The sequence below is a fragment of the Oryctolagus cuniculus genome, chromosome 2 (genome assembly GCF_964237555.1).
Source record: "Oryctolagus cuniculus chromosome 2, mOryCun1.1, whole genome shotgun sequence".
In the NCBI taxonomy this organism is placed as follows: Eukaryota; Metazoa; Chordata; class Mammalia; order Lagomorpha; family Leporidae; genus Oryctolagus; species Oryctolagus cuniculus.
This window is the reverse complement of record NC_091433.1, coordinates 89,631,441-89,649,673: the sequence shown is the minus strand read 5'-3', so window position 1 is coordinate 89,649,673 and position 18,233 is coordinate 89,631,441. Positions and strand designations below refer to the sequence as shown.

Here is an 18,233-nt window from a genome sequence, read left to right as displayed (position 1 = left end):
GCAGTGGGAGATGGCCTAAAAACTTTGGTCCTTACATGCATGTGAGAGACCCAGAAGAAGCTCCTGGCACCAGGTTTTGAATTGCCCCAGCTCCAGCCATTGTGACTATTTGGGGAATGAACCAGCAGATGGAAGACCTTTCTCTCTGTCTCTCCCTCTCTCTGTCTGTAATTCTGCCTCTCAAATGAATAAATAAATATTTAAAAAAAGAAACTACATTTCAAGGGTTTAACTTGAATGTTTGTGAACTATGTATCATACATATAATGAAGCAATATCTTGGAACTCTTCCATCACAGCTGGTATATGGATAGAGATTGTATTGAATATAATAGTGCATTCATTCTGGAAAAATAAATATCTTTACATTATTAAACCTTCCAAAGCAACAACATTGAAAATCTCTCCAGGCCTCCATTACCATAACCTTTCATATAGTTATAATATTTATTTCCATATTTAGAGCTTCTGCAATCCTTGGTAAGTTAATTCTTAGAATTTGATTTCTGTCACAAGTATAATATTCTAGATGGATACAACTGCTGATTTTTTTTAAGAGATAGAGTTAGACAGTGAGAGAGAGAGACAGAGAGAAAGGTCTTCCTTCCGTTGGTTCACCCCCCAAATGGCCGCTACAGCCAGAGCTACACCAATTTGAAGCCAGGAGCCAGGTGCTTCTTCCCGGTCTCCCATGTGTGTGCAGGGGCCTAAGCACTTGGGCCATCCTCCACTGCCCTCCTGGGTCACAGCAGAGAGCTGGAATGGAATAAGAGCAACTGGGACTAGAACTCAGCGCCCATATGGGATGCTGGTACCACAGGTGGAGGATTAACCACGTGAGCCTCGGCGCCAGCCCCACAGCTGGTTTTGACAAGTATAACTAATTTTCAAAAATTCTATTCTTTCTACCATTTTGATAGTTTTGTTTATCGATCTTACCAGTTTCTTAACTGAAGAGAGCAAATAATGTCAGGACAAAGAGATCAGACATTACAAAACTATCATCTACCACCTTGGTTTTCTGACTCTTCTACACCCAGTGTCTCTGGACAAGGGCTCAACTATAAATCCTTAGGAAATAAATAGGGGCCAGCTCTGCAGAATACTGGGTAAAGCTGCTGCCTTTAGCACCAGCATCCTACATGGGCAACGATTCAAGTCCCTGCTGCTCCACTTTGAATGCAACTCCCTGCTAATGCATGTGGGAAAGCAGCAGAAGACAGTCCAAGTCCTTGGGCCACTGAAACCCATGTGGGAGACAGAGAAGAAGCTCCTAGATCCTTGCTTCAAATCAGCTCAGCTCTAGCCATTGTGGCCATTTGGGGTGTGAACTGGCAGATGGAAGACCTCTCTGTCTCTCCCTGAGAATAAGGATATAAGAAAAAGATGCACCAGATAAATCCAGTTTTAAAAGAGAAATTTGGTACAGCTACTCAAAACAGTGAAAATATTATTGAAGAAAAAAGAAAATACATGAGGAAAATATAGCTAAAATCAACATTATACACTTAGTAATTGCCTTAAAATATGTTTTTGAACATGAAAAAATGTTTCAGTAGTCAAAGTTAAATTCATGGGGCCAGCGCTGCAGCTCACTAAGCTAATCCTCCGCCTGCGGCATCGGTACTCCGGGTTCTAGTCCCAGTTGGGGCGCCAGTTCTGTCCCGGTTGCTCCTCTTCCAGTCCAGCTCTCTGCTGTGGCCCAGGAAGGCAGTGGAGGATGGCCCCGGTGCTTGGGTCCTGCACCCGCATGGGAGACCAGGGGGAAGCTCTGGGCCCCTGGCTTCGGATTGGCGCAGCGCGCTGGCCGTAGCGGCCATTTGGGGAGTGAACCAACGGAAGGAAGACCTTTCTCTCTGTCTCTCTCTCTCATTGTCTAACTCTGCCTTCCAAAATAAATAAATAAATAAATAATTCATGGGTTGAAAGTGTTAGTTCACCACTCATGGAAAATAAATTGTCAAATACACAATTAAAAATTAGAAAGTATAAAGATATTTTGAAACAACACAATTTAAAACTATTATAAAAATACTGGGACAGAGGTTAGCATTGTGGTACAAAGGATTAAGTTACCACCTGTGATATCCTGATTCCTAGTAAACACCAGTCCAGGTATTGGCTGTTCCAATCCTGATGCAGCTTACTGCTGATGTATCTGGGAAAGCAGCAGAAGACATCCCAAGTGCTTGGGTCCCCGCCACCCACATGGGAGATCCAGATGGAGTTCCAGGCTCCTGGATTTGTCCTGCCGGAGCTCCAGCCATTGCAGCCTTCTTGTGAGTGAGTCAATAGAATGAAGATAGCGCTCTCGCTCGCTCTCTCTCTCTCTCTCTCTCTCTGTCTTTCCCTGTCTCTCCATAACTCTGCCTTTCAAATATATAAATGTTTAAAAAGTTGAAAAATAAAAACATTGGAGCATACATATGAAGCATACACCAACAAACATTTACATTTCTAGTTCCGACATTGAATAATCTAAATCACACAGACAGGTCTCTCATCAATAAAATCAGAAAATGATCCAAAATAATGAAAACAAGTCATACAATTGGGCAATACTGAAAACATTTTTTCATGATTTAAATGAGAAATAATACTGGAATTTCCTTTCTTATTTTTTATGTATTTGAAAGGCAGAGAGATACAGGTAGAACTTCCCTACACTGGTTCACTCCTCAAATGACCTGCAACAGCTCAGGCTGGGCATTTTCAAATCCAGGAGCCCAGAACTCAATCTGGATTTCTCACATGGGTGGCAGGAACCATATTATTCAGCACTTAGCTGTGGCCTTCTAGGGTGCACATCAGTAGTAAGCTAGAATGAGAAGGGGAGACAGGACTCCAACTCGGCAACTTTGACAAAGGATGAGGGTATCCCAAAGTGACAGTTTTACTGTTGTAACAAACACCCATGTCAGAATATTCTAATTCATTACTGAACACTAATTATACTTTTTGAACTGGAGATTATAGAGAAAATAACATCCAAAAATGAAGTTTCAGCTTTATAGTTTATATTAGAAAGCAGAGCAACGGAAATAATGAAAAAGAGGTAAAAATCAAAACTCAATATAAAAAACAAAGGTATATAGAAATATCAACAAAACCCAAAACCTCAAATTATTAATAAAATATAAATATCTCTGAGATGGCTTTTCATGTAAAAGAAAAAAAAAAGAGATACCACATAAACTAGAATTAAAAATTGGAATGCATCTACAAAGTAAAGGTATTTGAAATTACATCTAAAACAATACTAGAAATGTAAAATGGATGCAGTCACATATTGTAAAAATAGGTAACAAACACAACTCTCAGTGTGATACTGTTCTCTGCAGCAGGAAAGGTGAGGAGTCATACAGAAGGAAATTTTGGCCTATAAAACAATGGTTTATTTCCTAACCAATGAGAAAAAGATCTCCTGATTACAAGATGTCTGAATAGGGACAAGCTATGCTGAATCTGACCGGGGGAGGTAGTGGAAGAAAAGCAGAGAAAGTGTACTACCAGAGGAGAGTTGGAAAAAAGTTTGTAGTAGAAATTCTACACAAAGAAAAGTAACGTGGTGGAGCAGTGTGGAAAGTGTGTACTTGTGGCAGTGAGCGGGGATGCCACACGTGTCTCCCACAGCTGGGGGCTGGAGGTGACACCAGCTTCTGAGAGCGAGGTGGGGGCAGACTACAGCAGCCCACACCACTGGAGATATTGCAAGAGGGAAACCTTTGTTGACCACACTGACTTTGAGTCTGTCCTGAAGTACTAGCAGAAGGCAAGTTACTCACCTAATCTAGCTAAGGAAAAGTGTATTTCTTTCTCCCCATCTCCCAGTATGGGAGCCTGGCAACCTATGCCATCTTGATACTATTAGAGGCTACAGAAACTCCCATATGCACAATCAGGAGATTTTACCAGAGGGAAAAATCTTCATTTCCCAATGAATTTGATTCTGGCTGGGAGGGTTGACAGGGGGCTAGGTACCCATCCTCTCAACATACTACAGGCTCTGGGCTTAAACTGTGTGAAGCACCCACAAGCAGCTGGCTCTGGAAATGACTATGCTTTTTCCATCGACCAGGCAAGCTTGTGGGGCAAAGAGGGAATCCTCTGGATCCTTTAACTGTGGGAGCCTTATACACTGTGACTGTGGGAATCCAGTGAGAGCATGAAAGGTTGTGGGGTTTAGCTGAATCTCTGACCAATCACTGGATCAGGTGTCAGAGACTTTGAGCTCCCTTTCTCCCTGTGGTGGGTCATTGTAGAGGGTTCTAGGCTCATACTGAGGACTGCAGAGATTCTTTGTGTGTTTGCTGCACCAGCATGGGTGAGGATTGTACCCATTGTGCGCTAACACTTGGAAAAGAGGAAGTGAGGTTCTGATTATGCCAATATGAGTGATCATACACTCCCCAGAGCTGTCACTGGAGGAGTTATATGACACTCAAATTGGGTGTCACCCTAGATTCACATTCCACACTTGAGTACTCACCAGAGCTCCTTGGCTCCACCAAGGACACAACTCTGGGTATTCACTGAAGGACAATACTACTTAGAATATCACTAAGGCACAGAGGTATAATACAAAGATATAACCATTAGTGGAGACAACCATGTGTTTCCACAAATGCCTATTGATAAACACAGAAGTATAAGAAACAAGAACAAGGAAGCAACAATATTCCCCAAAGGAATAAACACTGCAATATTAGAAAAAGAAGACAAAGAAATTGATGAAATGCCTGAAAAGGAATTCAAATGAACAATCATAAGATTACTCAGAAGCGAAGAGTGGCAAATTCATGAGTTAAAGAAATTCAGTGGGCCAAGATGGCAATATAGCAACAGGACGTTCCGAGTCACATAGGGCAACATAGAGAGTTAGTAAGGCTACAGATCCGTGAGAATTTCACACAGAGAAGCCCAGGAGTCCAACAGGGACTGAGCAGGTCCACCACGAGGGAGCAAAAAGTGGTGGAGGCACAGTAGAGGTGCAGCAGAGAACTCCCAGGTTGAATGAGGTGAGATGCGTGGTTGAGAGTCCATGGAGCTGTGGAGAGCAGTGGGAATTGGAGCCTAGTGAACTGTTTGAAGTTCCAAATGGGAAGAATAGGGGAACAAATGGAGAGGTCGGGCATGCCCCTGTCCATCTATGTCTTCTCCCTACCCCCAGCTGGACCTGCAGCCACCTGGGAAAAGCCATATTGTTTGTTTACATCTTTGAATGTAAGCAGAAGGCTACCACATTTACCTGCCATGCATACATCCATCAATTGTGGGGGCCACTTCACTGCACCCTCCACCCAGGAATGAGGATCACTACATTTCAGAGTAATTTCCACCACCTCCATGCAAGCTGTACAACAAGGAGAAGTCTTGAATATCAAAATGCTGAGCTTGTTTCACACACCAGTGAGAAGTGAGGCCGGCCCCAACAGGTGGGGTTTAGTGCACCAAAGCTCTCTATCACTCTTGAGAAGTGAGCAGGACTTCCGGAGACAGGGCTGTGCACTTACACTTGCAACACACAGACAGATAGCAGCTCATAGCAGAGGGAAATCGCACCACTAGCACCGAGACACATATTAAAGATAAAAGCAACCAGAAATGCAAAAAATAACCAAAAGAAAAACCCTAATAAGAATAAGGAAGACAGTATGAGCCCCTCAAAGGGACACTACAATTCTTCTTCAACAATAGAAGCTGAAGAAGAAGAGATCAAGGATATGTCAGAAACAGAATTCAGAAAATTAAGCGTCAGATTACTTAGAAGCAATCAGAAACAAATTCATGATCTAAATGAAAAGTGTTCCCAAGAAATTGAGATATTAAAGGGAAGTCAGAATGAAGTACTAGAAATGAAGACTTCAATAGATCAAATAAAAAATGCAGTGGAAAGCCTGAACAATAGAATAAGTGAAACAGAAGAAAGAATATTAGAACCAGAAGACAAATTTCTGGAAAAAATACAGTCAAACAAAACATGAGAAGAAAATAATAAATTTGGAGATAACGTTTGGAGAGCCACAAGATTCTATCAAATGACCAACATACAGATCCTAGGAATTCCAGAAGGCATGGAAAGAAAGAAAGGAGTAGAAGGCCTTCTTAATGAAATAATAACAGAGAATTTCCCCAATCTGGAGAAAGAAAGAGACATCCAGGACAGAGGAAGTACACCGAACTCCCAGTAGACACGACCAGAAAAGATCTTCACCTGGGCACATTATAGCCAAGCTCTCCTCAGTAATAAATAAAGAAAAGACCTTAAAATGTGTATAAGAGAAACAATAAATTACATTCAGAGAAAACCCAATTAGACTCACTCAGGACTTTACATCACAAACCCCACAGGCAAGGAGAAAATAGCAGGACATACTCCAAGTTCCTAACAGAAAAAAAAATGTCAACCCAGAATAGTGTACCCTGCAAAACTCTCATTTATGAATAAAGGAGAAATAAGGATCTTAACAACAAACAGAAATTGAAAGAATTTATAACTACTCTCCAGCCTACAAAGGATGCTCACGGATGTGCTACACACAGAAACAGGAACATCACTACAGAAGGAAATGAACACAGACATTTACTCTGCAAAAGAACAAATAAAATCCAAAATACATAAACAGAACTATTCATGGAAACTTGGCAGGGCAAACTCGGTACTTAACAATAATCACTGAACATGAATGGTCTAAACTCCACAGTTAAAAGAAACAGACTGGCTGAATGGATTAAAAAAGAAAACCCATCTATTTGCTGCCTACAAGAAACACATATTACCAACAAAGATGCACTCAGACTGAAAGTGAAAGGTTGGAAAAAGTTAATCCATGCTAACAGAAACCAAAAAAAGAGCTGGTGTTGCCATCTTAATATCAGACAAAATAGACTTTAACACAAAAACTATTAAAAGAGACAAAGAAGGAAACTATATAGAGATTGAAGGATCTATTCAACAGGAATATGTGACTATTATAAATGTATATGTACTACTTACAGAGCACTTGGCTATTAAAAATAAATGTTAAGGGATTTAAAGGGAGATATAGACTCAAATACAATAGTAATGGGGGTACTTTAATACACCATTTTCAGCAATGGATAGATCAATGAGACAGAAAATCAACAAGGAAACTGTAAGTGCTGGCACTGTGGTATAGCAGGTAAAGCCACCACCTGCAGTGCCGGCATCCCATATGGGCGCCAGTTCTAGTCCCAGCTGCTCCATTTCCTATCCAGCTCTCCTCTATGGCCTGGAAAAGCAATGGAAGATGGTGCAAGACCTTGGGCCCATGCACCCATGTGGGAGACCTGGAGGAGGATCCTGGCTCCTGGCTTCAGATCGGCTCAGCTCAGGCCTTTGTGGCCAACTGGGGAGTGAACCAGTGGATGGAAGACCTCTCTCTCTCTCTCTCTCTCTCTCTCTCTCTCTCTCTTTCTCTGCCTCTCCTTCTGTTTCTATGTAACTCTCACTTTCAAGTAAAATAAAAATAATCTTTAAAAAAACCCAAAAAACAAGGAAACTTTAATCTACACTATAGAGCAAACAGACCTAGCAGCTTAACTACAGAGCCTTCCACCCTACAGCCACAGAGTACATTACAGTACATGGAACTTTTCTCTAGGATTGACAACTCTCACAAAATTAAACACCGATAGTATTCAAAATCTCAGGAAAATGTATTGTTGCTGTTCATGATATTGTCTCACACATTACTAGAGTCAAATGCTGCTAAATATAACCCCAGAACCCAAATTCAACTTACTCGTTACTTATCGATTCCTCTTCCTTGACAGAACGTTTTTTCAACCTAGCCCATGCTGCGATTATTGCAGTGGCTATGAATAGAATAGGCAAACCAATATACAAAACTAAAAACCAATGTTTTTCAGCCTTCCTAGAAGATTTGCCTTTCTTTAAATCTAAAAAGAAACAAAATCAAATTACAAAATAAAGTATTCAACTTTACTTTCAACTTGGAATAAATTACAATATTCCTGTTATTTGAAGAACATAGCAAAAAATCTAGAATAACAACATTTGAAACTATTTCTACAATTTTTTCATTTTAAAAACATGGAAGTCACGCCCCAGAAAATTCCGAAGTATACTATATTATACAACTGATATAGCAAATTCTCAGTGTAGCACAATAAGTGGCCAAGAAACCTGAATAATACAATGTTATCCAAATGTGCATAGTTATAGGTTTTCAAAGGATTAGATTACCAAAGCATTTCCAACAGACTGTCAATACTCTGTTTTTCCCCTTAAAATAATGTTGGCAGACCTACATGCTCATTAGGATTAATGTATTTACTTTACTTACTATACATCCCCAGTGCCTAGACTATCAGCTGGCATATATTAAGAGTTTGATAAATATCTGCTAAATCAATAATAGAATGAAAGAAAGAAAATAAACCTATGTTAAACAGACAGAACACTAAGCTAGTGTCCTTTGAGTCATCTATTAAGCAGTAACTTATAGACTTTTTAAGTTTAATTTATAAAATCTTTGAAGTAAAATAATTCCATAATTTTTCTACTGGTATAACAGGAACACAGTAAAACTACTAGACACATAGTAAAAGTTTTTCTAGGGTGAATCGTAAAGATGGAGGGGAAAGTTGAAGACATTCTGAATAAGAATGCCAGTAATATCATTAAAGAGAAATTTTAAAATAAGGCTGCTTCAATCATTGTATTTTAATATTAGAAAAGAGTAAGTCTAAGAAGATGTGCTTTGTTTACATTCCTTGAAAGAAGTATAATTACCTGTTCACTTCAAATATTAGTCTCTTAGTTGCAAAACTGGGGTGAAGGAAGTCAGAATTACATTAAATGGCTATCTAAAGAGATAGATATTTACCAATTTTCCCAGGCAATGATCCTCGCCTTTGCAGGTGGCACATTGATCCATAGTAGGTTGAGAAACAATGGCATACCCCGAAGTTTGTGCACATCTAGGATAATTTTTAAAAATCTAAATTACTAAAATGTTTTTTCATAGAAAGTGAAACTATCATATGGTCAACATGCTTAGTTTTGTGTTTTCAACTAATGTGATTTCATTTTTGTAATTTATTTATCAAATAATATTCAAATTAAATACTTGGTATCCTACACAAAAATGCATTTCTATGATTTCCCTGATCTGTGGTAACTAATAGAGTACCTCAAATGTAATGTATTTGAGTGAAATTCACATTTGAGTTTTGATGATTATTTACAGCCCGTATCTCTACTGTTGATGAACAGTATTTTTTCTTCATACTATTTGTTGAGCTATTTACTTAGTGTAGGGTTAAACTTAAGAGTATAAAGTATACTGAAAATAGATCTTTGTAAAAATGAAGAGTGGGAGCAGGAGAGGGAGGAGGATGAATGTTGAGCATGAGTGGGAGAGAGGGTAAGGTGGGAGTACCACTATGTTCCTAAATCTGTATACATGAAATACATGGAATTTGTAAAAAATAAAATTTAAAATAAAACAAACAAAAAGAAATAGGAATAAAATTATCTATAAAATGAAGTTCACAATATTCACATTAAGGAAGTTTAAAACCTTCAAATGTCTACCACTAAATTTAATGTGCATTTACATTTTGAATGAAACTGTGTGACCCTTCCAGTGAGGTGCTTGAGAGATCTTGTATCAGCTCTCAGAGCTAATTGTGAATAGCTCTTCTCTTCTCCATGTTCAGTGAGTCCATGTTGGCACTTTGACATATTCTGCCCACACAAAAAACTCTATCATTCCCCAGGCTGGTGGTGAAATACTAATCACCCTTAACCAAGATTGAAAAATTACGTATACAGATATTTTATTTGAAATAAATGTAGAGAGAAATAGAGTTGATAAATATATAGATATATACAGAGATATAGTGATCTAGAGAGAAGAGACAGAGATAGAAAAAGAGATGATAGTTCTCTCATCTGCTGTTTCACTCCTCAGATTCTCACAACAGGTGGGACTGGGCCAGGCTAAATCTAGGAACCAGGAACTCAGTCTGGATCTCCCATGTAGATGGTGGGGACCCAACTATTTGAGACCTTCACCTGCTGCCTACCAGGATGCACATCAGCAGAAGCAAGAAACAATAACAGAGACAGTCTTGAAATCTAGGCCCCATATTCTGAAATGCAGGAATCCCAGGAAAATTCTGAATTGCTACACCCTAATTGATGTGTAAAGTAAAGATATTTTGTATTTCAAAGGGACAAGAAATACTTAGATCCCGCATAACATTAGGAACCAATAGTTTCTGGGGATCCAAAATTAAATTAATAGGTTTCCTTTTTGGTGCTCAGTTAGTTGTCACCTATCAAGGAGAACAAGTGGTATTTGTCCCTTTGGGATTGGCTTATTTCACTCAACATAATGTTTTCCAAATTTCTAACAGGGATCACTTTTCAGTTAAAATTTAAACACCTAAGAATAATTGTGTGTTAATTACAGAGTTCGACCAATGGTACTAGAACAAAAACAAAATACTAAAATGGATAAAGTATTACATTGTACATCAACCGTCAGGACAAGAGCTGATCAAGTCACTGTTTCTCATAGTGTCCATTTAACTTCAACAAGTGAACAGGAAACCTGTTAAAGTGAAATGAACACTATGAGAAACGGTGACTTGATCAGCCCTCACCCTGACTGTTGATGAACAGCTTAATATGTTATCCCTCTTAGTATTTTTTTTGTTTGTTCTACTTAATACTTTTGGTTGAATACTGTAATCAATACACAATTCTTCTTAAGTGCTGAAAATTAACTGAAAAGTGATCGCTGTTAAATATAAGAGTGGGAATAAGAGAGGGAAGAGATGTGCAATTCGGGACATGCTCAAGCTGACTTACCTCAAACGGTAGAGTTAGAAACATACCAGGGGATTCGAATTCAATCCCATCGAGGTGGCATGTACCAATGCCATCTCAATAGTCCCAGTGATCAATTTCTGTTCACAATTGATCATAATGATAGGACTAAGAACCAAAGGGATCACATAAACAAGAATAGTGTCTGCAAATACTAGCTGATAGAATCAAAAAGGGAGAGAATGATCCAACATGGGAAGTGAGATACACAGCAGACACATAGAATGGCAAATATCCTAACAGCACTCTGGCCTCATAATCAGCCCTTAAGGCAATCGGATCTGGCTGAAATGTCCATGAGAGTGTTTTGGGCATGAAAAGCCAAGACACTCTAGCAAAAACAAACAAACAAACAAACAAAAAAACCCTAAATGAAAGATCTCTGCAAGTGAGATCCCAGTGGAAAGAATGGGTCATCAAAGAAGGAGGTACCTTTCTCTGAAGGGAGGAGAGAACTTCCACTTTGACCATGGCCTTGTCTAAAAATTATCAGAGTCAGTGAACTCAGGGGGCTTCCATAGCCTTGGCAGCTCATGACAAGAGCCTAGGGTGATTACTGATGCCATAAACAAGAGTGTCAATTTGTTAAGTCAACAACAGGAGTCACTGTGCACTTACTCCTCATCTAGGATCTCTGTCCTTAGTGTGCTGTACATTGAGATTTAATGCTATAACCAGTACTCAAACAGTATTTTACACTTTATGTTTCTGTGTGAGAGCAAACTGTTGAAATCTTTACTTAATGTATGCTAAACTGATCTTCTGTATATAAAGAGAATCGAAAATGAATCTTGATGTGAATGGAAGGGGAGAGGGAGTGGGAAAGGGGAGGGTTGCGGGTTGGAGGGACTTTATGGGGGGAAGCCATTGTAATCCATATTCTGTACTTTGGAAATTTATATTCATTAAATAAAAGTTAAAAAAAAAGAAAAAAAATTAAATTAATAAATAGTAAATAGGTGTGAGTTAATCAATAGTAAATAGGTGTGAGTTAATCAATAGTAAATAGGTGTGAATTAATCAATAGTAAATGGGTGTGAATTAATCAATAGTAAGTATGTGTATTGCAGTGACTGTGAGCCTATTCTGAGTACTTTGTATTGATTTACTCATTAAACCTTCCCAATAGCCCTGTGATGTAAAGGCTATTATTGTCTGCTCTTTAAAAATGAAGAAACTAAGGCATATGTATTTGACTCGCCAGAAGTACTAGTCAGTGATAGAACCAGAATTTAAACCCATGGAATCTGGTTTCACAGGCTATGCTCTTGACTACGTTGGGCTCTCTTTCAAAATAAAATAAAGCATCTCTCAACTTCTTGGTCTTAGCTGGATCTTAGTCTCAATGTAATATCATGAATATTGTATCCCTGAACTACATTAAAAACTTCTCAGAAGACACATGATGTCAATTTGTCACAAAATACTGTCACTGTTACTTTGAATTTTTTGCAAGATACTATTTTCCCAAGATTTCCTACTATAAAGTTTTAGTAGTCAGTTGCAATTAATATGCCATTTTAGGGAGATATTTTCAAATTATATAAATATCTCACAAAATAGTTGCCCAGAAGTAGGCACTGCACCTAGCAGTTAAGATACCGAGGTTCCAAACTGGAATACTGGTTTCACTGCCAGCATGGATTCCTAATTGCAACTTACTTCTAATGCAGATCAGTAAAGGCAGTGAAGATTATTCAAGTAATTGGGTTCCTGTCACCATGTGGGGACTTGGACTGTGATACTGGATTGGGTTGCAGTCACTTGTGGAGTAAACAAAAGGATAGGTGGGCTCTCTGTTACTTCCTTTCTCTTTTTCTGCCTAATTTCGTCTTTAAAAAACTTTTATACACTAGTTAGAATCCACTGATAACTCCTTCAATACTGATTATAACATTAGGCAATAGTTTCCCTCATCCAAAAAAAAATTCTTTATTGGTATATTAATGAAGTAAGTTATGTTGTTATAAATATACAATATTTTCATTTACCCAAATTATTATTTACTATTTATTGAAATAAAAGGTATTACTTTGATCAATGTGCCACAACTCATTATTATCATAATTTATATAGATGAATTAATTCCCTCCTATTTGGTTGGTAGAAGCCCTGTCAAACTGAATTTTATCTTTATGATACCAGCAACATTATTTTAAATTAATTTTTATATAACATTTATACATATGTATGAGGTACAATGTGATGTTTTGATTCATGTATACACTGACTAAGGTTCAATTCAGGAGATTAGAATATAAATCTCCTTAATCTTTTATTATTAATTTATGATGAATACATTAAAAGTCCTCTTCTAACCACTTTAAAAAAACAATGCTTAATGCATTACTGTTAACTATCACCCTACTGTCCCACAGAAGACCAGAACTTACTTCCTTCTAAATATAACTCAGTTATCTGTTGACCACCTTCTCCCCATCCCATTCCCAGTAACAAGTATTATACTCTGCATTTCTGTGAGATCACCTATTTCAGATTTCACATATAAGTGGGGCCACGTGGTAGTTGCCTCTCTGTGCCTGAATTCCAACATTCTTTGAACATTATCTTACTTTCTGGTGAAACAAGATCATAGCTAATATGGTATTTTTCATGCCCCAGTCCTTGAATCAGCCTTATCTCCAAGGAGCCTTGAGTTCTTTTAGAGAATAGCAGTTAGAAATAGCAGTTAGGGCGTGGTATTTTGGCAAAGAAGTTAAGCTGCTGCAGGGCATGCCAGCATCACATATCAGCATGACTAGGGTAGAGTCCCGGCTCTGCTCTTCTTCCCAACTTCCTGCTAATGTGTGTCCCTGAAGACAGCAAGTGATGGGTCAAGTACTTGTGTCCTTGCTGCAAACATGGAGATAAAGATTGAGCTTGAGTTCCTGGCTTTGAGCAGACTCATCCTCAGTTGTCGTGGGAATCTGGAGAGTAAACCAGCAGATGAGATTGCTTGCTCTCTTGCTGTTTCTCTCTTCCTTTTTAAACAAATATTAACAAAAATAGGCAATTTATTTGTTTAAAAAAAGGAAATGAAAGTCCAGGGGCTAAATTTTCTCATTACTACTTACATGTCATTAACTCTAGGGAGTCTGAAAAATTAAATCTTGAGAAACTATGCATCTTGGGCCTCAGAATCAGCCTTTAAGGCATTGGGATCTGGCTAAAAAGCCCATGAGAGTTTCTCAGGTGTGGAAAGCCAAGAAACTCTGGCAAAAAAAAAAAAAAAGAAAAAGAAAACAAAAAGAAAAAAGAAAAACCAAAAAAAAAAAACAACAACAAAAGAAAACCTAAATGAAAGATCTCTGTGAGTGAGATCCCAGTGGAAAGAACAGGCCGTCAAAGAAGGAGGTACCTTTCTCTGAAGGGAGGAGAGAACTTCCACTTTGACTATGACCTTGTCTAAATAAGATCGGAGTTGGCGAACTCAAAAGGCTTCCATAGCCTTGGCAACTCATGACAAGAGCCTAGGGTGGTTACTGACACCATAAACAAGAGTGTCAATTGTGAAGTCAACAACAGGAGTCACTATGCACTTACTCCCTATGTAGGATCTCTGTCCTTAATGTGTTGTACTATGTGAATTAACGGTATAACTAGTATTCAAACAGTACTTTATACTTTGTGTTTCTGTGTGGGTGCAAATTGTTGAAATCTTTACTTAGTATATACAAAATTGATCTTCTGTATATAAAGATAATTGAAAATGAATCTTGATGAAGAATGGGATGGGAGAGGGCGTGGGAGTGGGAGATGGGATGGTTTCAAGTGGGAGGGAGGTTACAGGCGGAAAAGCTGGGATAATCCAAAAGTTGTGCTTTTGAAATTTATATTTATTAAAAAAAGTTTAAAAAAAGAGAAACATATGCATGTGGGCATGTGTGTATTCTTCTGTGTCTATCCCTAAATTTATACACAAATATATACATATGTATATTTATTTCTATATATCAAACATAAAAATGAGAAAAGTTGTCAAAATCCAACATAATATCACTGGATAATTTCTAAACTTCTAATTTTCCATGTTTAAAACTACTACCTCAAAGAGTAAGAAATATTGTCTCCATGATGCTTAGCACATTAAATTATTTGCTCAAGTTTATAATACACTAATTAAAATTCCTTAATTGTTTATCATACCACAGCAACACAAAACTTAATAATTATAGTTCAATAATTAATTCTTGGTCTATTTTTCACTTTGAGCTAAAAGGTGCCGCTCCCTTGCCCGCAAAGGAACGACACTGTTCGCAGCTTATCGGTCTTCAGCAGATTTTTAATGGGAAAATAACAGGGACAGAGAAAGAATGAAGGGAGGAGAGTGGACAGGAAAGCCCCCTCCTTCCTCAGCACATAGCTTATATATACAAAATCTGGCCAATTGCAAGCGGTGTCAAGTCCATGCACGGAACACTCCAATCCGCTGTCTGTTCACGCAGTGTGCACACGTTCTCGGGCCAATCAGATGAGGTGTTGTCGCTCCCCGTTTTCGTGGAGGAGCAACACAGGACCCTGCGCTGTTCTTTTGTCTGCTCGGCCCTCCCCGGGTTTGCTGCTGGTTCTTCCCGGGTTGGCTACTATCCCTTCCACCTCCGTGGAAGGGCAGTTCCCCCTGGCCGCATTCCCCACTTCCGCAGGGGAGCGGCACACCGCCGGCCGGTTCTCTCGGGGGCTGCACGGGTTCCCTTAGATGTTCCCCATAGATGTTCCTGGTGCATGCCGTCTCTCTCCTCCTTTATAGTCCTCCTCCGCCAATCCCAACTCGGCTGCCCACACGCCGAGTACGCTGCTCTCCTCCAATCAGGAGCAAGTCCTACAGTTTATCAGTTGAACTGGAGGCAGCTGTGCGGAAGCTGTTTACTTCTCTCCCAGCGCCATATTGTGGGAGAGCAGATGCATAGAATAAGTCCTAATTCGAGTAACTTAGTCTAGTCCGGATTGCTCCCCACAAGGTGTCACACAGCAGGCAGGCTCACTGCGCGGTCCTCGGTGCCATCTTGTTGTTTACAACATTCTCAACTCCTCTGGAACGTCCCGACCATGGGAAAGCATTGCCCTAACCGAAACTAGCAACATTCGCCTTGTGATAAAGACACAGCAACAGCTATCAGACCGACCTTGTCGTGGGGGCTCCATGGCTGCACATCCCATGGAGCCCCACAAAAGGTATGTATGGAAAACAAACAAGCAGATTATAGAGATACAACTCAATGAGTTCTACAAATAAAACTATGTATCCTATACCATTATCATGAAACAGAACAGTTCCATAGCTTCACGAAATTCCTTTGCTATTTCCAAATAATCTTCCCTGCATCAAATACTGCACCAGCCAGGCTGTTTAATGGCACTATGTTGTGGGAATCATGGTCCCAGGTTGTCCAGACTTGAAAGCTTAGGTGTTCTGTGGATCATTATGATACTCATCCATATGATACTCATCATATATATTCCATAAAGTAACCAGCAAAGAGACATCATGAGACTCATCTCTAACCTGGGCTTGGAGCACATTGTAGTGTTGAAATGAAATACATCACTCAATGCGCAGATCCATGTTGGTTGCTAATGGATTGTTTTCTATATTCTGTTTCATTCTGCCATTCTTATTACTTATTTTCATGTTTTGGTGGCTTTTTGTTATGATAAGGTAGGATTCTATTCTCTTTCTCTTTTGCATACCTACTCTGTTAATAAATTCCATACTGTAGTATGTATTCATAATGGCTGTTGTTATCCTTGTACTTTCAATGTTGAGATCCAGGATTTTGTAGAGCTCCTCTGGTTGTCATGAATTCCCTTAGCTTTTGAATGCTGGGAAAGATTTTATATCTCCCTCACTTTCCAAAGGAGAGTTTTGCTGGATATATTATTCATTAGTTTTGTTTTTTCTTTCAAGACCTCAGATAAATGATCCTGTAATTTTTTGATTGTAGCATTTCTGCTGAGAAGTCTGTTGTTAGCTTCACAGGCTTTTGTTTATGTGTAACTTGACAACTTTTCTCTGTCTCTATGATTGTCTTCTTGTCTTTAAATTTTGACAATGTGATTATAATATGCCTTGCAGAATGTCTTTTTCTTGGGGTAAATCTGGTTAGGAACCTTTTGAGCTTCTTGTATCTGGATATCTATATATCATTCAGGAGGTGGGAAGTTCTCTACTATGCTGTAGAACACCAGAGCTTATTCCTCCTATATAACTGCATGTTTGTATCAGTAATTTAACCATTCTATCTACCTCTTCGCTCAAACCTTTTCCAGCCTGTAGTAATCACCATTATACTCTCTTCTACAAATTATACTACTTAAACAAAATTAGCCTTTTAAATTTTCAAAAAAGAATTAGAACATGTAGTACTATCTTTCTGTCTCTACCATATTTCACATGATATAAAATCTTCTCTTTTCATCAATTTTGTTGCAAATAACAGGGCTAAATGTTTTGATGAATGTTCCATTGTATATACACATATACACAATGTTTTCTTTGTCCATTAATCTACCAATGGACATGTTCTTAATTTCATCTCTAAGCTATTATAGTGTTGTAAAAAACATGGGAGTGTATATGTCCCTTTAATAAACTGATTTGTTTTCTTTTATATATACCCAGCAATGAGATAGCTGAATCACATGGTATTTTTTTAAAGAAACTATATTTTTTAGCTTTACAAAACCATATATATTCCATAATGATTATATTAATTTACATTTCCACTCAGAGAGTATAAGAGTTCCTCTTACTCCACATCCTCATCAATATTTGGTATTTTTACTTTATAAATAATAGCCTTTCTGACCAGGATGAATTAATTGTTTAAGCTTTTGATTATCTGATATTATCTGCTATAAGTGCTCTTGAACATCTCTTTCATATACTTATCGGCCATTTGTATGTCTTCTCCTAAGAGACATTTATTGAGATCCTTTGCCTATTTTTAGCTAGATTATTTGGTGGTTCTTTGCTTTTTTTTCTTTTACTTCTATATATATTCTGGACACTAATACCTTACTGGGTGAAGGATTTTCAAATACTTTCTCTAATTCTGGGGGTGGTATCTTCCCTCTTTTGATTGTTTGCTTTGATTTGATAGAAAGTTATAGTTTTTGCTTCTGAAATCTTAACGAAAATTCATCGCCTGAACCAACTGAATGAAATGTTTTCTGGGTTTTTTTCTCGTGGATTCAAGGTTTCATACCTGATGAAAATTTCGAGTTGATTTCTTGCATTTTAGTGAGAACTGGGTGGAGGCATCTAGATTCATTCTACGTATCAATATTCATTTTCCCACCAACATCCATTGAGGGGGTTATTCCTTATCCAATAAATGTTTTTGATATC

The 18,233-nt window shown here is 38.4% G+C and overlaps 1 protein-coding gene across 5 annotated transcripts in view; it reads right to left on the bottom strand.

Annotated features, from left to right (window-relative positions):
• Nucleotides 1-18,233, bottom strand: part of LOC138843046 (disintegrin and metalloproteinase domain-containing protein 32-like) — a 498,529-nt gene that overhangs the window by 29,532 nt on the left and 450,764 nt on the right. For all 5 annotated transcript variants that reach the window (XM_070068574.1, XM_070068573.1, XM_070068575.1 and 2 more), the window contains one exon: nucleotides 8,874-8,967. In XM_070068574.1, coding sequence (XP_069924675.1) covers nucleotides 8,874-8,967 — 94 coding nt within the window. The remainder of the gene's footprint in view (nucleotides 1-8,873; nucleotides 8,968-18,233) is intronic.